This window comes from Asterias rubens, chromosome 9 (assembly GCF_902459465.1).
Source record: "Asterias rubens chromosome 9, eAstRub1.3, whole genome shotgun sequence".
Taxonomy (NCBI): domain Eukaryota; kingdom Metazoa; phylum Echinodermata; class Asteroidea; order Forcipulatida; family Asteriidae; genus Asterias; species Asterias rubens.
The window spans coordinates 16640491-16660318 of NC_047070.1; the positions used below are offsets into that span (position 1 = coordinate 16640491).

Genomic DNA, 19828 nt, shown 5'->3' on the forward strand with positions numbered 1-19828 from the left:
AATGGCTATGGTCCGAGTTCGAAATAGGCTCTTAATAATAGATTACAGTTCAATAATAGATTACCTACATTATTGAATGATGTTACTTGAGCTGATGTTGCTCCTCGCCTGATGTCTTTACCCTTTTTGATTTCGAAATACACTCACACGTGAAAACACTCAAAACATTTCGTATCTTTCGTGGGCTTACGGAAGAAAAGTCTTAACCAATGATGAGCGTTGATTTTGCCCAGCTCTTGATACTAGTGTTTTACCAAACAAACAAACAAACACCTCAACACACAAATCAACAAATATATTCATAAATAGCATTAAACAAATAACAATAATAACAGTGCGTTTACTTTCCCTTTTGATTTTAAAGTATCATTCTTTATCTCACATGATGGTTTTCTTTCAAAAGGTAGTCTTGAATGAAAGTTGTTTACAGCTTATCTTTAGTCAAAGTCCTCTAAAAAGTGTTGCTCTATGATTAAACACATGTTGTACTGCCCATCTAGCAAGCATTTTGCCACCCGCCAATCACCGTGGTCATGCCTTTTCAACACAGGCTACTTAAAAGGAACATGTTTTTCTATCGTTCTGTGCGGGCACTTTGCACACTTTCTGTACATTTTGCCGCCTTTTCAGGGTCCACCTGTCACCATTATGTTTCGATTAACTACCGAAGGTTTTAGATTGTCTGATTGGAAGAGATCACGTCTTTTGGGGTCAGTGACCCTGATGGTATACCGGAATCAATGTGTGGAGGTGGTGGATCAGACACATGCGTACGGAAGAATCTAGGCCTATACTTGTGTTAAAACATAGTTATTTTGGTGTTGTTTATAAAAGTGTACAGGAAAACTTTTGTTGCATCGAACGTTTCTCAGACCATTTTTGTTTTAATTTCACGATTGAACGAATTTCGACAGAGCAGTAGCTACAGAAAGTAAAAAAAAATTACTTTTGAAATACGAAGTCCGGTCATTATATAAAAAAAAAACTCTTCAAAAAACCTTTTAAATAACGTTTGCATATAATGATTCTGATTGGCCAAACCAGCAGCAATTCAGACATGGTCAATCATACATTTGCATATTCATATAATCCAATCTACAGTGTCAATAAGTCATGGCGTGGCCGACCTTACGACGACACGTAGACAATCCCAACCTGAAAAAAGATTGTGTAAGTCTGTATTAAATTGCACAAAACACATTGATTTTTTCGCATGAAAGCATTTTTTATTTTATTTACCTGCTGTTTGATTTGAATCAAGAGAACATTCACTTCTGTGAAATAAATAAAAATAATATTAAAATTTAAACTTGAGGCCTATGGACAATACCACAATTATAGATTAGAATTATGCACATAACACATGCCCACACCAGATTAAACATTGTTGGAGAGAATTGTTTTTCAAACAATTTTAATTTGAAACCTTACTGATACCAAAGTAAATATGAAACGGTACAGATGAAAAAGACAAATACTTGTGAATGCAATACATGTACACGCACTGGTACAGTCCACTCGACTATCCAACTAAATTACAGTTGCTTATTTTGCTTGATGCAATGGATATAAGCCTGTTTCGTGCTTCCATCAAAGTAAAAAATGATCAAATTTTAAAGAAATCTAATAAAAATGTAAACCAATTCATAACATTTTGAAAGTTGGCAGAATGATTTGACAATTTTAAGAACAATAACAACATGCACATTAAAGACAGCTGAATTCAAACGAGTTTGTTTCACAAACGGCAAAAAGTTTCAAATACTTGAGTTACGTGTTGTTGGATTTAAATGACACCTTATATTTTATTTTCATTTATTATTACGATTTTTTTGTAAATGAAGGCAGTTGGTCCTTTGGTATTCAACTGGTTAAAAACCTGTGACATCATCACAGAAGATTAGTAGGCTTTAATTTAAACAGGAGGAAAACAAAATGGCTGCCATCCTCGCTTTGTTTCCAGAGAAAATACACATGGTGCCCATCCTTGCTTTGGTTACAGGAGAAAACCAACAGGCTGCCATCCTTGCTTTAGTTGCACAGTTCTGAGTTTGAGAAAAACAACATGGCTGCCATCCTTGCTTTAGTTGCACAGTTCTGAGTTTGAGAAAAACAACATGGCTGCCATCCTTGCTTTAGTTGCACAGTTCTGAGTTTGAGAAAAACAACATGGCTGCCATCCTTGCTTTAGTTGCACAGTTCTGAGTTCTGAGAATAGTAACTTCGCTGCCATTCTTGATGAGTTGGTAACATAAACTTGAGTCATAGAAACGCAATTAGACGCACAACAATTCAGCTCACTTCAAACGTTCTGCTTCCCCTCTGAGATCCCATCCACCCCCTCAAACCAGTTTAATGGCGCCATCCTGATCCCTCGGCCCATTCGCTATCGCAACATTATGTTCATACTCGTCCCTCGGCGACTCATTAAACATTGGTATAGATGCGAAAGGTGTTAACGTCGCGTAACATCTATCACAGTTTGAATGAGCTATGGGCGGATAATGCTGTCGATAACACACAAACGTAACACCAAAACCAAGTAGTGAGCCAATAACAACATCTGTGGACAAAAAAAATATGTCCTGTCTTGAGATCACCGGGGAGTTACAATTTTATTCATATTTGGGACAATTTCAACAAACAAAGATTTATTTTAAATGTGAATCTATCCTAATTGCTAAGCCAAGTGTGATCATAAAACAAAATCTGCTCTCGCTTTACGATAAATCAAGCCTAGGCTAGCCTATTGTTTTTATTAGGCTTTACATTATATCTACTCCTTGGTAGTATAATATAATGCAAGACAGCTCTCTAAAGCTATGTCTAAAACCCTATACCACAATAGTGCTGTACACTATTCTACCTACAATATGATTTTACCGACATTACAGTGTGATGTCACAAACAGATTCTGATAACCCGTTTTACGATAAATCAAGCCTAGATTCTCATATAGTGCACCGTGTAATTAACCCATGAAAGCAAGACAGTTCTCTAAGGAACAAAATCTACCTGACAAGTAGACACACACACATGTTGTTACCACAAACTGAATCGATATTGATACCTAACCATGCAATGCCTCAAATCCATAGTAAACACTATAGTGCTGTACACTGTTTTACAAACCATAGATGTCAATTTTTGCATTAAGTTTAAAGAATGCATTTTTTTTTGTTTACACCTACACCAATGTGTAGTAAGCACTGTATACTCAGTACTTTTATTGGTTTTGTGATGAAGCAATGGTAAATTACTCGAGTGGGATTCGAACCCACAACCTTTTATACTGTTCCAAGTTTCTTGTTTGAACCCAGAGGAGTAAATTGAACACAACACCATCCCAGCCCTTGTTGTTTTTCATTTATACACCTAGGTGTAGAGAAGCAAGCATCTTACTCAAGAACACAAGTGTAGAGACAAACACATTTATGTAACAGGGGGGGGGACACCTACAACACAGGTCATTACCAAGAGTTGGTTCGTTATATAGCACACATATCCTAGAAGCTAGATCAAGGTGATTATCCCTATACGTTTGGCATACTTTTAGAAGACTCCTCCAACTCCCTAGGGAGCTTACAAACTCCAAGCTACTGAAATTCGCCCTAGAGAAGCCCTTAATCAAACACAATACTCAGTCACGAGTCACGATTTTGTTGGTCTATTGAAGCCTGCTAATTTACTTCCTCAGTCTGACAACTATCATAGCGACTTGAAACTAAATGTCATGATTTGGTTTTTCTATTGAAGCCTGCTTGTGTACATCCTCAATAGGACCTTGCAACTAAATGTCACGACTTCTTGGTTTTTTGAAGCCTGCTAATGTACATCCTCAGTCTGACAACTATCATAGCGACTTGAAACTAAATGTCATGATTTGGTTTTTCTATTGAAGCCTGCTAGTGTACATCCTCAATAGGGCCTTGCAACTAAATGTCACGACTTCTTGGTTTTTTGAAGCCTGCTAATGTACATCCTCAGTCTGACAACTATCATAGCAACTTGAAACTAATTGTCAAGATTTGGTTTTTCTATTGAAGCCTGCTAGTGTACATCCTCAGTCTGACAACTATCATAGCAACTTGAAACTAATTGTCACGATTTGGTTTTTCTATTGAAGCCTGCTAGTGTACATCCTCAGTCTGACAACTATCATAGCAACTTGAAACTAATTGTCATGATTTGGTTTTTCTATTGAAGCCTGCTAGTGTACATCCTCAGTCTGACAACTATCATAGCGACTTGAAACTAAATGTCATGATTTTGTTGGTCTATTGAAGCCTGCTAGTGTACATCCTCAGTCTGACAACTATCATAGCGACTTGAAACTAAATGTCATGATTTTGTTGGTCTATTGAAGCCTGCTAGTGTACATCCTCCGTCTTAAAACAATTATAGCGACTTTAAACTAAATGTAACACTTTTGTTGGTCTATTTAAAGAACACTTCTACCAAGTCTTATCTTTAACTACAAAACCAACACAAGATTTCAACCAAAAGTTGTTGACATGTTGATGACAAATTGCTTTGTGAGCAATCAGTTTTACTAAGATGAAATCAGGATGCTGGTAAGGGACAAATAAGAAAGGAGCTTACCTTGCCAGTGATGATGGTAATCAGCCGTTCTTGAAAGAGCAATCAGCATGGCTGATATAACAGGTGCGGCTGCAAGGCACAGCCTCCAGGAACTCCCACGACCCTGGGCCTCAAAGCAGCGTAGCTTGCCTGCCAGGTACAATGAGGCAAAACCTAGACCAGCAAATGCAACTGCAGAAAAAGAGGGGGGGGGGGAGGATGAAAGAAAAGTCAAGTTCATTATTCTAAATCATTTAATGTCCATAAAATGAAAATTTCCATTGTCAAAATGCTCACAAAAAAATAGTAATTACAAATTTCAAACTGCCACATACATAAAAAAAACCATGAATTCCATACTTTGGTAAATTTACCCGATTGACATTATGAAGCAGTAGGCCTCAGTGATTTGTGGATAAAGATGTTAAAATTCATAAAAAATCAAGCAAAACTGATGCGTTGAGTGCGTTGAGGAGGCTTTGAGGTTGATTAGGATCAACAAAGCAAAGTGTGATCCCCTGATCCACCTCTTCCGAATGATCTACATGCACAGTAGCAGATACAGAGCTTATAATTGTAGCTAATAATAATACTGGGTTCTTATATTGCGCTTTATCACACGCCTAGGGGCATATCAAAGTGCTCAGTAATAGTTCCTGCAAGGTATGTGGAGTGGAGCTAAGTATATGAGACCTATTCCTTTATAGCACCCTTGGTTTACAAGATGCTGTAGCGCACCAGGAACACCAGGGTGAGCCCCTTCTATTTACAATAAAGCCTGTAAAGCCTGGTTCATACTTCCTGCAAATGCAAAAGCAAATTTGTTGTCACATATTTCGCAGGAGTTGAGCTAATATAAATCTCTGTTGCAAATTTGTGAGGTCAAATATCATACACCATTAGCAGGAAGTATGAACTGGGCTTAGTGAGTCAGCTTGGTGTTCACAGGTCTAGGCCGTTACACAATGCCTGTCTTGCGGTTGACTCATCTTAGATGAGGAGACCTTGCCCTCAGGAGTGTGTGGGAGTGGGAAATCACCTTGGATAATCATCTCAATTGCTATATCATCAATCATTAACAGGCCTTGTACTTAAGCTGGTTTTATAAGTAGCCCACCAGGCTATGAACTTAATATTTTTACTTTATATCTTTGATGTGCTAACAAAACTGACCACAATGAAGGCCCAAAATCCTAATGTTGCTTCAGCACAAAAAGAAGCTTCAAAGCACAACAACATTGAGATTTACCAGAATAAGGTTACCAGTCAAACTACCATGTCACCAAGTCAATTTATGACTGGTATCCAGCTCCATTTTCCTTAGCAGAAAATTCTACACACACTAAAAAATGATTAAACACTTAACAAAAAAGTAGGTTGCATAGTTTTTAGTCGCCCACACGGTCAAGTGGTCTTGACCAGCCCAGGCCTGATACTTAACGGAGGCAACAAAGTTGATTGCCTCCATGCCCCCTGGTCACTGCCTTGATGCCCATAAAATGCTCCAGTAGAAATTTAAAATGTTCCTCTTACGGTGCCCTTAAACAAGACGAAAATGCATTGGTGCCCTTGCCCTTTCAAAAACTAAACATACATGCCTGCCAGCCCATAGCTATTTTTACTAGACAATTCTACTCCTCCCGCTCGTGTTAATTGTGAGCCCTTCTGTCTAGTGTTACATGAAAGCAATTTTTTCTATTTGTTACCATTAATTAGTTTAAAAAACAACTAATATGAAAGAGGCTTCCTCCTGTTTCAACAAGCCGCCCACACAGTCACACAGTATGTAAATGTTCATTTAATGAAGAACATTCAGAGGTAACATCGCAACTGGATAATATTTGCTGAAGAACTTAGGCCAACAAAAGTGTCAATATTAGTGTCAGCATGCTGGTTGTAACATCTTTAGCAGCTTGCCAAACCACCATTCTATTATTACTCAATGTTGATACTTTACGGAGGCATTGCTGGCAATCACCTCAGTTGCTCCTTATGCCTTGATGCCCCATACACATTCAACAAAGGGGTGCCTTTTACAAATGAGAAAATTCAAAAATGAAGCATCGGGCCCGACTTCTATGATAGCAAGACATATTATGTTGTTTTAAAGATGCTATACTAGCAATAGGTTAAGGAGCTGGTTAGGGTACAGGTGGTTTAGTTAAGGAGCTGGTTACATGAGGTTAAGGAGCTGGTTACATGAGGTTAAAGAGCTGGTTAGTGTACAGGTAGTTATGGAGCTGGTTATAGGTAATGTGCTAGCTCTATGGTTAGGTGAGTGGTGACCTGGTTATAGGTGGTTAAGGAGCTGGTTAGTGTGTAGTTGAGGAGCTGGTTACAGTTATAGGTAGTTAAGGAGCTCTTGTAGGTACATGTTGCAAGCAACGGGGCAGGTGGTTCTGGTGCTGGTTATTGTACATGGTTAAGGTGTAGGTATCCAGGTGTACTAAGTATAAAGTATGTGCTCAGCCGCAATTAATCACATTTTGTTGGCATCTCTTTTATGAACAGCATATTGAAAATCACTGAAGTTACAGTTAATGCAATAAGTTGACCACCCAGCCTGATTTCAATGAAGAATAAGAACTACTGGGGTGTGTCAAATACAATAATCTAAGGTGCGCACCAAACAAACAATGTGTAGATTTTGGTTCAACTTTAATTTTGAGCCGCATTGACAGACAAGGTTTTAAAAGACATGAGTCAGGTTGGATGGTCCACTATTCCCGTTGAGGAGTCTTATATAATAAGAGTACAAGGCTAAAAGCGCTTCTAACTGGCTGTCAAATGAAATTTATATCAGGTGTGATGGGTTTAGATAGCCATGGGGTTATTACTTGTAAAAAACAACAAACTGGAATGGAACTTTGGTAAAGATTCTCCAATAGGGAAGTTTTGTTTTTTAAGGAACAATACAAAGGAAATCCGTTGCTTTAGGGCCCACTGAAAATTGTTCTGGTTTGAAGTTATTGAGTTGACGTCCTGACTTTAGTCCACTGTCATTGGTAACTATGTATCACTTCAAGTTTGTCTTTGAAATCAAATATGACTCATATTGTTGGAAATGCCATCACACCCAAACCAATGCCAAATGGTGATCACTTCTATGACACTATCACTGAAGTGTTTTACAATTTTTCAATTTTGGGGTTGAACAAAGAAAAATTGACTAGAGTGGGATTTGAACCAATGACCTCTGGATTATGACTTGGATAGCTCAGTTGGTAGAGCGCCGGCACATTAAACCAGAGGTCGTTGGTTCGAATCCCACTCTAGTCAATTTTTCTTTGTTCAACCCTAAAAATCATTTAACAATTTACCCAGTTAATTTCCCTTGTGGTTTAAATTGATTTTTCGATTTGGTAAAAATCATGGTATTTTACTGAAACACAATATGTAGACCCTTGTGCGTTGACATTTTCAAAAACTTGAGGCATGAGGTTTATAAAGTAACACAAGCATGGAAGTTTGTCTTGAGAGTAATGTACATTTTGTACGCTTTCACAAGTTTGTTATGCACGTTTTGGGATAAACCAAGTGAGGATACTGGTGTTGGAAGATTACCCTGCCTTTAAGATTTACCTCATTCATCAAATGAGTTACTCATATATAAAAATGTCAAGTATTAAGGTATGTGTAACATTTTCTGTGCCACATAAACAGTGGACAAGTTTTTTTTGTGTTCCAATTTCCATTCTGACAGACAAGAATTTGACTTGAGTCATGTTGGATGGCACACAAGGAGAAGGTCTTACGTAATAAACAGTCCAATAACAGTACAAGGCCAACAGTGCTTACATGTTATAACTGGCTGTCAAATGAAATCTTCATCAGGTCTGCCAGGGGTCCTGATGAGTTCAGATTGCCATGGGGTTATTTAATTGTAAAATACAACTGGAAGAGAACCCCGCAGGCAGAGCTTGTTCCAATGAAGAAGGTTATTTTAAGGAACAATGCAAAGGAATTCCATAGCTTGAGGGCAAAGGAAATTGTTTTGGGTCGAAGTTATTTAGTTTTCAAAGAGGCGCTACAAGGTCACTAAAGCTTTTGCGATTCACTTTTTTTTTAAATAAAGAGTCCTTATGAAAATAGAAAAAACACTTCAAGTTTCTAATCTTGCTTTCAGTGAGATGTAATTTCATTTGATACAGTGTTTTGTAAGGTATTTGTTTACATATGTAATGTCTGTTTACTCTTGTAGGCCTATTTGTTGTGTTTCACCGTATTCCACGAACTGACACCAACCTTGTCTGACAGCGCTCTACCAATTGAGCTATCTAGCCCTAAGTTGACAGCCTCCCTATCTTGTCAATATTATTGTTCCAGATGCCACTCAGAAGCCATACAACCTTTAACTGCCATACAGCCAGGGAGCACCCCCAAATTTACGATACTACATTTACAAGTTGGAAGCAGCAACAGAGGGCTCACCTTAACGGAAGGCGACTTTGATTTCATCCAGGGTTTAGGCTTTTTACTTGGTATTTAAGTAAACCTGACTCATTTTACTTAATAATGCCATCACAGCTCAACCAATGCCAAAGGTGATCTCACTTTTCCAAGGAGAAAAGAAGCCAACATCCGCTTTGAAATGGTTGAATATAGTTTACAATGCATGACCAAGTATAAATCAAAAGGATTTGGAAATCAAATTAGATTTCTTATAAACTTTAGACAACAATCAATAAAGAATCAAGCGAGACAATGTAAGTCAATAGTGTATAAAAATATTGTCCTTCAAGTTGTACGATCACACCATTTATCAATTGATGAGCCATACGTATTGAACACAAAGGTCAATTTTATGCTCATTCGAAGGCATCAACAGAGGGCGCTGTTACATTCAAGAAGTGGGTCCATTTTTCTATGTAGCAAATTTATTCTTGAACACGAGGAGTAACAGCTGTCCTTTTCATATTATGATCACTTAACCCCCAGTCTGCCCCAGCAAACAAACTGCTCTGGAGTAGGGGTAAGTGGTAAAACACCGGGGTATTCTTGTAACGTGCAACCAAAACCCTGTGGAATGGGAACACAGTGCGCCAAGGTAACCATGGGATAACAAAAAGTCCCAGAGCCTCCACTGGGCTATATCTTACAAGGAATAAGAGCAAGCCTGATGCTTATTGGAGCCAATGAAGGGGGATTGCCTCCATGACCCCTGGTCATTGCCTTGGTGCCCTTGAAATGCTCCAGTAGAAATTAACAATTTCCTCATAGGGTGCCCTTTATAATAGAGAAAATGCTGCCCTTTGTCTTGCAAAAAAAAAGAGCACAGAGGCAAGAAAGAAATACATGTATAGTGTGAAAAGGGCTTAGGATTAGTGTGTAAGTTTACTCACATGATGAATGGCCACTGGGGAAACTTTTCCGCCCTTCTGTAATCGTATCAGCATCTCCAGTACACTTCATATCCAGTGAGGTCTTGCCATCAGGAAAGCATCGCCAGAAAAAGTCAGGTCTTGGTCTGTGGCATAAAATAAACAAACAAGATTCAAAGATTGGTTTGGCAAAGTCACACTAAATTTAAAAAAAAGGGCCCAATTTCATAGAGCTGTTAAGCAGAAAATATTGCATAGTAAATTACTTTGCTATACAAAAAGTAACTGGGGCACCAGTTGCAACAATGTAAATTTTATGGCATTTTGGCTGGTAACCGTTAAGCATTATTTTCTGTGCTTAGCAAATATCAATGCTTACAGGCTTTATGAAATTGGGCCCATGTTTTTAGAATGTTTTAAAAGCCATACAGTGCAATCCGGAGCATTCTATATGGGTTTCTCTTTATAAAAAATAAAAAAATGAAAACAAATTGTGGGAATCCTGCTCTAAATACTCAAACCAATTGATAGTCATCCCACAAATATTCATGAAGGGATGTGTAAAAAAAAAAAAAAAAAAAATTCTTCTTACTTGAGGCATTTTCATTAACCAAGTGACTTTTTACACTCACTTCATTATGATAAATCCTTGGGCAGCATACAAGCCATTGTTTCGAGCAGTAATCTGGAGGGTTCAAAATCTAACTCTAGTAAATTTGTCTTTAATCCACCCAAATTTAACTTGGGGAACTCTTTATCATCACCATTCAATACTCAGGCATTTGTCTGCTGGCTTAAAAGAATTAGAGGCTTTCTGTCAAAATATTACAAAATGAAGATGGATGCATCACTTACCTTCCCACAGTAAGCTTGATACAATTAGTTATTACTCCATTCAGTACCAGGGCCAACGTAACCGCTGTGACAAAAAAACACCACATTTTAATTTTGGTTTGAGATCATTTAAAAAATCAACACTGTAGGAACTTGCAAAGTATCTTTTCTGTGTAGCGCCTTCTCATGGTTTTTATTGTTTAGTGTTTTTGTTGTTTTACAAGATGGCTGCAAGTGAGGTTTGTCATGGATAAATAAAGTTAGTTCAGTTCAGTAAGTAATTGTCTCAAAGATTGGTTATAACAAACACCCTTGGAAAATGAGCCACAAGACTACATGTATACGGGTCAACAGATCTACAAGACATTTGCTGTCCCTCACCCATCTTGGGGTTTATTGTCTTGTATTTTGTTATCGCCAAATAAAATACTAATATAAATAATAATAATATTTGCCAAAATATTTGCCAAAACACCTTGCCATTATGCTTGGAAGAAAACCCCTAAACGAAAAGGCAACAAACAACAACAATAAACAATGAAACTCACCTAGAATCGCCTGGTGTGTGTCCTTTTTATCTCTTCTAATGATGGCAAATATTGCTATGATAGTCAGTGGTACCACAGATATTATTGTCTGAAATAAAAAACATAAACAAATAAAAATTATTTGCAATTTGAAATAGGTGCAGATAAGAGAAATAAGTTTAACGGAAATGAGATAACAAAACTGAAATTATTTCCAATTACAGAATAAAAGTGCACAGTTCCACAACAACAGTGTATTTCCTCCAACAAGAAAAAAAAACAGGCTTGTCAAATTAGGCATGCCTATTCACCCTATTGCGTGAATACTGGCATGCGCTTGGGAAACAACAAAATAAAAGCAAATGCTTTTGTTTTGTTGTTTACCATGTGCATTCTAGTATTCATGCACAGGGCCAATGTTGGCACATGATAGGGAGTGAACCAGTGAGAATTCAGCTGTCAATCATCAATATGTAGGAGGTAAAGTATTATCGGCAAATTTCTTCTCCTGTAATCTGTCTTCACATCACTCAGGAAATGTTGCATCATAAGAGAACCATGGGAAAACCACCTGAGTTTATGAAAACAATCCCGGGCCCAATTTCATGGCTGTGCTTACCGCCGAATTCTGCGCTTACAATCACCATTCTCCGCTTACTGTGCAAGTACCAAATGTCTTCTCAAGCTGTGTAAGTGCAGAATTCTTTGTAGCCTTGAGTAGACATGCGCACAATCGCACATGCAAAGATTCTCTGCATCTGTGTGAAATAAGCTTGAGGTAAGCATGGAAGGTGCTGCTTACAGTAAGCAGGGCCATGAAATTTGGACCAGACCAGTACCAGGATAGACTTACAAAGAGTGCACGTGTTGTAGTGTAGCTACTGGTGACTGGGTTTCTATACAACCACATCTCCTCAGGTTGAATGATGCGATGAAATGGCTCCAACTCTTCAGTCACTCTGTCAAAGTAAAGTGAACAAATATCAATCATAGATCTTTCATTTCAAAATATCTCAGCTCGAGTTTTGTCCAACCCAGATTGGAAAAACAAACCAGGTTGAAAAACTATGGAAAGCCACAAATGCAAATCGCTACTGTTTGAAAAAAATGTAGCAAAAATATTCAAACATTGTGCTGATTTTGTTGACAACAAAACACTAATTATGGGAGCCCCTTCTTTTGGTGAAATTGCTCCACACATCTTACTCTCACAGTGCTAAGACAAAAACAGGAGAAATTTATACTCACAGAAAAATTGCAAAGAGACCAAGCCGGACGGAGATTTCAGACATCATCTTAACTGCTGAAGGATTCACAATACAGCGCCAACCCATGCTGGGAACTAATGCGTCAGCAACCTACTGATGTACAGCAGTTGCTACTGATGACCATGCGTCTTAGGACAGGTTGTAAAATTAAGTTCAATCAAAGTCTCTTGAAGGTGTTTCAGGTTCTGAAAAGACAGAAAAATACCAATAATAATCATTCATCACAGAACAAAGTGCTTCAACCATACTGCACCAGAAAAAATGACAAATATAATTTAATTATCCTCTTCCATGAATTGACTGATTGCTCGTTTTGTTGTAAAGTGCTCTAGTATATGACCTTCACTTCGAAGGATTCGATAATTGCACCTACCCGACCCACCCCTAATGGTAACACCATACCCAGTCCCAGTCAGTAAAGTTTCCATCCAGCCACAACTTTTTCATTTAAAAAAAAATGAGTGAAAGTGGTGGCAGGATACGGAAACATTCCCAAAGAAAATATTGGGAACTACTGGCATAGAGCAAGGTCACTATTTTGAATGATTGTATCAACACTAACACTAAAGACGTTTTCGCCCATTTTTGGCGGTGTGGTCAGCCAATCCAAGCCCAAGAAGTAGTGACAAGATTTGCCAGTCAGTTGTTTACCATTTTTAACAAACAATATTTTGATAACAATGATTTATACGGACACGTTACACACACCATGAATGGTTGTACTTATTTGGCCTTATTTGAATATAGAAAGATAGACAGAGGAAGGAAAAGACCTTCATGCACACACATAAACTAATATTAAAAAACAGAAGTATGTCCTTAACAAAACAACACTTCCAACCTAAACAGTTTGCAGTGCAAAGTACACCGACCGAGTGCTGTGTTGTGATGTTGTTTGGTCAATAACTCAGAGGTCGGACATGGTCGGACTATCCAAGTCCTTTTTTCTCAATAATCTGCACTATTATACACTCCTTCTTCCTTTTCAATATTAATGTAATACTGTAGTTAACAGCCACAATAAACCAAATAATGTACTTACATTTTGGAGCAGACAACATTATTTCTGACACTTTTGACAAGACGACACGTTTCCTCACAGGTTTACACGTACAACTATTCGTATGCTTGTGGAGCGGATCGGGTACCAGTGAGATATGAATGAACTTTGACCTCATAACGTTTCCATGTCATCAAGTGACGCTCGATTCAATTGACTGCACAGCAGGTCCATCGGACATTACAGGTGCACGGTGGAGGTTTTTCACCTGCGGTCCTGAGACGAGCTGTGATATTTTTTTTTTAACAAACTTCCTTGTAGATATCTTCAAAATATACAAATAAACACGTAACAGCAACAGCTCGAAAGGACATGGACTATTTATTTCACTATGGCGTGGGAAATGTCTTTAGAGGCGTACCAGGCTGCCTTAATTCTAGCTGGCTGTGGGGATGCTTTGGGTTCAGGTAGCAAAGCAACCCTCAAAGAGATTGGTGTAGTAGAAAACATTGATGTCAAACCAGCACATTGGCCAGTCAGCCAGAACACCGTGTTGCATCTGGTGACCGCCGAGGCTCTGGCCACCGGTCACCATGCTGAAAGTTTATGGCCGGAGTTTGCAACTCGTTACGTGGACTGCATGTCAGCTTCCATGATGTCCAACCGGAGACCGAGTACCAGTATACTTCGGGCCACTGCTCGCCTGAGACCGTCCGAGACACAGGGATGGGAGTTGCCCTTCGACGGGTCCCGGACGGCCATTGAAGCCTATCCCACCGCCCGTTCAATGTGCATTGGACTTCGGTACCACAAACCCAGCCAACTTGGCTCTCTCGTAGCAACAGCTGTCGAAAGCGCTCGGATGACACACCACCATCCAACTGCCTATCTCGGGGCCGTGACATCGGCACTTTTCACGGCGTACGCGGTCCAAGGAAGGGAGGTTCGCGAATGGGGAGCCGGACTTCTCCAAGTGATCCCAGAGGTGCTGGGATACATCATCTCCACCGGAAGAGATGTTGATGACAATCAAAGAGAATGGTGCTATTTTGGGGACACGTGGAGGGAGTACGTCGCCATGCGGGGTATCTTAGATGGCGAGAGCAGGCCAAAGTTCCCCCGGAGGTATGGAGCAGAGAGACGGCGTGAGGTGTATCAGCGATTTGCGGCAGATAACATGGTTCCCGGAAGATGTGGACACGATGCACCCCTCATTGCGTAAGGAAAACTCTGATTTTTGGCGTAATATTTCTTTATCCATTCGTTATTTTATCTTTCCTTTCTAATGATCCAAAATACAAAATTACAGGTAAGCTGTAGGCAAGTGTGCTTACAACAAGCCCCCTCCTTCCCATTATTATGTCAAACAGTGTACATGTACAACCTTCTTCTGATATAGCGCCCTCTTTGAACCATCCTCCCACAGCCCATAGTAGTTTCTTATTTGCGGGGACAATCTCCAGCGGACAGGTTTCACTGGGAGACCGCCCCGAGTGGCCGCATCTTCAAGATATATCAACTTGCATGATACCCGTAATAGTTCACTAATGACTTATGGTTTGTATTTTATTTTGTTGGTATACCAACGTTTTAAAACTTTGCAGTTTTTGAATTTCACAAGAAATTACCCTACTAGAGGTCGAAACGTCAGGCAATTAATAATGTATGCATTTATACCATAGGTCCCTTTTGTTTGTTAGCAGTTTGCAACGAGTATTTTATCAAAATTTACTACGGATACATTTTTATATTTTCAGCTACGATGCTTTACTGTCCTCAGAGTCCTGGGAGGACCTTTGCAACGGAGCCATGTTCCACGGCGGTGACGGTAGCTCAAGCGGGTCCATTGCGGCAAGCTGGTGGGGGCTCATACACGGTCTGATCGGCGTCCCTGACCGGCATCACACTCAGGTCGAGTTCAGAGACAGACTTCTCGATGTTGGAACTAAACTTTATGCAATGAGCTTCTAATGTTATGCAAGTAACCGCAATTGTGTGCTTCCAGGTGCCTACAAAGACTTCAGGCCTGAGGTTTTTTATATCAGATTAAAATTAGTTTTTTTTTACCAAGTTTCTTCAGAGAGAGCCGTTTCTCACATTGTGTTATAAACAGGTCTTTTTTTGCTAGTAGATATTTTTTTAGTACCAACCATATTTGTCTATTGCCTTTGAATTAGTTTCCCATGGCTCTTCGCATAGCAACACGCACAATATCCGCGCCACCCTGCCGCCATTTTGGGACTCCGAAATGTACACAAAGAATATTTAGTCCCGAAATAGTGGAAATAGTCGACGTGCATTGGGTGTTGCCGTATGCTTTGGCACAATCTCTGTTTAAAATTAGAAGGGTAGGGACATATCAACAGAGAATATGTATTGGAAACTATCTTTACTGTTATTTGTAATCTTTAACTTTCCAAATTGCACAAACCATGCATCTTTGAATTTAGTTTTATGACAACAAAGTGGTAGCTATATATTGACGCAAATTTCGTCGGCTTTACTCCTTCCAAAAATGTGTACATAATACGGTTTCAGCAACTTCAGTGTAAGTGTTATATTCATTATTAAAACTTTGAGTGTGTGCTTATAAACGATGACAATTCTTTTTAAAAGGATAATTTTATTTCAGTTTATAATATTGTTGTAGTAGGCCTACACATAAAATATTGTGACAATCGTTGTTGTTTTGTCTGTGCACCATGTTATGCTTAAAAAAAGGAGTGGCATGACGTCCATTTAATTTTTGTAATTCGCCAATAAATCACCGTTTATAAATAATACAATTATTTTGTTTTTCTGTATGCAAAGAGAGTAGGTGTATGGAACACTTGTTGTATGTGTGTGTTGTTGGGCCAAAAGCACTAGCCATCCCCAAGCCTTTGCCCTGCCCCTCCCCTTTTAAATCACCGTTTTTTAAACCTTAGTCAACCGATCTATGATATTTTCTAAAGAATGTAATTGTCTTGGACAATATCTATTATAATATATACTTTTTAAATGACTTATTAATTGAGCAATATACATTGTGTCAAACATTGTTTAAATTTCGACATGAAACAATAAATTAACGTGCAAATGAGAAAACAAACTTTCATTTGATCTTGTTTAGACATAAATCCACGGGAAAATGTATAGATAGTTATTTTATAGCAACGAAAGTTGTCGCTGTATTATAACGACAAGACTCCTTTTGTATAGTTACGTAAATTGGAACAGAAACCTCGAAATTCATTTCCGTTCCTGTTCAGGACGGCTTATATTCCTGTGTCTCGAATGCATCGCCATAACGACGGTAACCGTGACAACATAAACAACGATTTCAAATATGGCCAGCACAACTAGAACTTGCCAGTTGTTGAATACAGTCCAGTGGATCCCATAGCTGAGAGCCTTACTGCTTGTCGGTTTGGTGCTTCTCTCTAACCGGCTGGTCCGCTCGTCCACACCGGTATTATCTGAGATAGTTCTTGGGAGGGTGGCAGTACTCTGGTCATCGTCTGGCAGGTTGCTTTTTCTGGTCTCGTTTATAGTAGTGGATTTTGCGTCACCGACTTCGACTTTCTCTTTGTTAAGAGGTGTCTTTTGATTTGGAAAAAAAAATAACAATGTTCTAAATAATAGTCTTCAAAGAACACATCAGGAAAGGCGTCGGAGATTGCATGCAACGCCATTGCATTCAACGGATTCACAATAATCTATAACGCATGCAGATTGTGCATCCATAGGACACTATAATAAGTTATGAATCAGTAAATAAAAAAAAACCGAGAGAAAACTGTCCCCATAGGCTCCAATTTGTTAATTTAGATTTTGCGGAAATCACAAACAAAACACAAACCACTCGAGGTGTTTACTCGAAAACCCGACCACTCGATTTAATTAAATTTGTTTTCCTCTATCTTGAAAAATAAAAGTGATAATTAACTCAAACTGTTTATTTGTCGTGCATTTTATAAACCAATTTCACTACAAAGTAATTAAATATGTATCATACAAAATCATAACGAAATGACGGAGCTTTTACTAAAAATAACCAGCAAGATATCATAATAAAATGAACGCCTCCATGTGAATGTTAAAAACATTTTTACGACCATAAAAAACATAACTATACTATAATGTGGTTACACTGCACATTTGGTTCCATATACGTTTTCATTTATTATTTTCATAAAGGCCTTTTTTTGACAGCCTTACCTTTCCAGCTGTCGGATCTGAGTTTTCCAAGGTATAACTCAGTTGTCGTGTCACGTCTGTCTGCAATGGCGTTTTGGTAGTTGATGCATCTGTGATGTAAACAAATTGTCATTATTAACTCTAATGTAGAATCGTGTAAAAAGGGGTTGGGGTGTGGGTTGGAATAAGAGAATTGATAATAAGATTCGCCGTGGCTATAGTACACGAAATATCAAACTACGTTCACACATACATGAATTTGACAACACGTACAAATCTATTTTGAGAGCAGTGGTGGCTATGAGAAGAGCCTGTCTGTACTCCTCGACACTATGACCGAAACGAGGAGTACAAACCGGCCCTTCTCCAGAGCCACCTCTAATCACATAAGAGATTTTCAGGGTGTCATCGCAAACCTACTTGCCTTAATCGTGTCACATTCACACATTCTCAAATATGCATCCCTGTAGAGATATCTTTTGTTCTTTCCATTGTCCCTGTACTTAAGATTTTCATATAGACTTCGTACACAAAATTTCTTGTGGAGCACTCGGTCTTTATATTTTCCCTATGGAGTCCTTTTATTTTCCCGTTTTTGTTTTGTCCTTGGTCCAGTCTCCCTAGGTACCCAACATGAGAGCATTTTACACAGGGGCCTGCCCTACACAAATATACATTTATTACCAAGCTTAAATTTTACTCACTCGTTATTCCAGTGTTTTGAATCAACACGAAACTACCTGCCGTCACAAGCCAGAAGAGACATGAGATTTTACATTCCACCCCGTGCATCGTGCTGGCTTCAGTCACTCTATGGGTCCATCATAAAGGGAGGAATGTTTATCTCGAAGGGAGGAATGTTTCTCCAATTTTTTTTTCTAAAAAAAAACAAATTTGATCGTATTTACTCGTCGCAACACGTCAATGAACGGCAGCTATGCTGACTGAAGCGCGGGAACGACTGGTGCAGGTCTTCTTCGACCCAGTTTGTGCATGGCTCTGCAAGAATGCATTGTTCAAAATTAATCAGCCGTCAAATCTTAAATAAGGTAGAAGGAATAACGTCTCAGGACAAAACCATTAAACAAAAACATTAAACCTTTGGGTTAGGAAAAACAACATTGTGGGGATGTTTTTTCTGTGGTGCTGGCAAAAAAATTCTGAACGGCGTTTTTCGGTGACCGTGTTGTTAAAGTTAAAGCTTATTGTCACAGCTTTTAATAAAGCACACACAATCACACTTCTTACTTTAAAGAACAAGGAAAGGCTATCCAAAATACACAGTGCCTGCACTATCAGTTCCACTAATTAACCAGTTTGAAATTTCACTTGGAACAATGTCCCTTTGATGATGGCACAGCGCTTTCTCAATGGCGTAGGCCTACAAGCTGGTAAAATTCGTGAAATTCCATTTCGTAAAATCTGCAATGGCTATCATATACATGTTATCATACAACGTGTGTCAAACTCACCATTGCTTCTTATGATGCAGTCCTTAATTCCCCCCTGCTTATTCACCAAGGCAATGACGCTTCCTGAATACAAAAAACACTGTGCGAGCAGTGGCGTGACAAATTCCACTAATGGACACATTTCAAAGACAAAATTTCTCCCCAAACAAAATGGCTGTGGCGACTGGCTGATTTTCACCTTGAGCACAACGTATATCATTAAGTTCTTAATGGGATTTTGAGAAGCGATTGATGCGTAGTTACTGCAACTGAAGTGGTCTGGATATAGACACGGAGGTTGTGACAACAGGTTGTTGGAGGGTAGTCTTTGTACATGGCGGTGTTTTATATCCGCTAATGGTTCTGCCCCAAACAGTCTAGGAATTGCGTCGTTTTAAAGGTGATTCAGAGATTGACTGTATCAAAGTGATGCAAATTTATAGGCAAATTTATAGAAAGATACGGAAAAGGTATGTAAGGCAAGGTTTTAGTTTAATAAACAGTGCCTAATAACTGGGGGGGGGGGGGGGGGGGCTCGCCATTCACAATAAAGTTTTTGTAAAATGCGCGCGAGACTGCATTCATTTGGGTACGTTGATTTGAATCATCTTATTATGATTAAGGCCAATTATAAGACGACATAGCCGTCTGATAATATTTTCGAAGC

General features: G+C 38.9%; 2 protein-coding genes across 3 annotated transcripts; one reads left to right on the forward strand and one right to left on the reverse strand.

Moving 5' to 3' along the window:
- Positions 1–1213: 1213 nt before the first annotated feature.
- LOC117294787 (phospholipid phosphatase 5-like) lies at positions 1214–19563 on the reverse strand. Of its 2 annotated transcripts, XM_033777307.1 has the most exons (10): positions 19183–19563; positions 18415–18588; positions 17732–17820; positions 12512–12716; positions 12117–12222; positions 11285–11372; positions 10758–10821; positions 9924–10048; positions 4603–4773; positions 1214–2563 (listed from the first exon to the last, which is right to left on the reverse strand). In XM_033777307.1, the coding sequence occupies exons 4-10, from the start codon at positions 12595–12597 to the stop codon at positions 2343–2345; spliced, it is 861 nt and encodes a 286-aa protein (XP_033633198.1). In that variant the 5' UTR covers positions 12598–12716; positions 17732–17820; positions 18415–18588; positions 19183–19563; the 3' UTR covers positions 1214–2342. The 2 variants fall into 2 exon arrangements, with proteins under 2 accessions (XP_033633198.1, XP_033633199.1); XM_033777308.1 differs by lacking the exons at positions 17732–17820; positions 18415–18588; positions 19183–19563 and adding an exon at positions 13574–13652.
- On the forward strand, positions 13764–17111 carry LOC117294786 (protein ADP-ribosylarginine hydrolase-like). Its single transcript, XM_033777306.1, has 2 exons — positions 13764–14749; positions 15289–17111. Exons 1-2 carry the CDS (start codon positions 13923–13925, stop codon positions 15500–15502), a joined length of 1041 nt encoding a protein of 346 aa, XP_033633197.1. The 5' UTR covers positions 13764–13922; the 3' UTR covers positions 15503–17111.
- Positions 19564–19828: the final 265 nt, after the last annotated feature.

Excerpts from the sequence above, each read along its gene's own strand:
- LOC117294786 (XM_033777306.1), top strand. The coding sequence starts at position 13,923 with ATGGCGTGGGAAATGTCTTTAGAGGCGTACCAGGCTGCCTTAATTCTA. Across the intron at positions 14,750-15,288 it reads CACGATGCACCCCTCATTGC|CTACGATGCTTTACTGTCCT; the intron begins GTAAGGAAAACT and ends TTATATTTTCAG.
- LOC117294787 (XM_033777307.1), bottom strand. The coding sequence starts at position 12,597 with ATGGGTTGGCGCTGTATTGTGAATCCTTCAGCAGTTAAGATGATGTCT. Across the intron at positions 11,373-12,116 it reads CTACAACACGTGCACTCTTT|ACAATAATATCTGTGGTACC; the intron begins GTAAGTCTATCC and ends TTTTTATTTCAG. Across the intron at positions 4,774-9,923 it reads CCCCAGTGGCCATTCATCAT|TTGCATTTGCTGGTCTAGGT; the intron begins GTGAGTAAACTT and ends CTTTTTCTGCAG.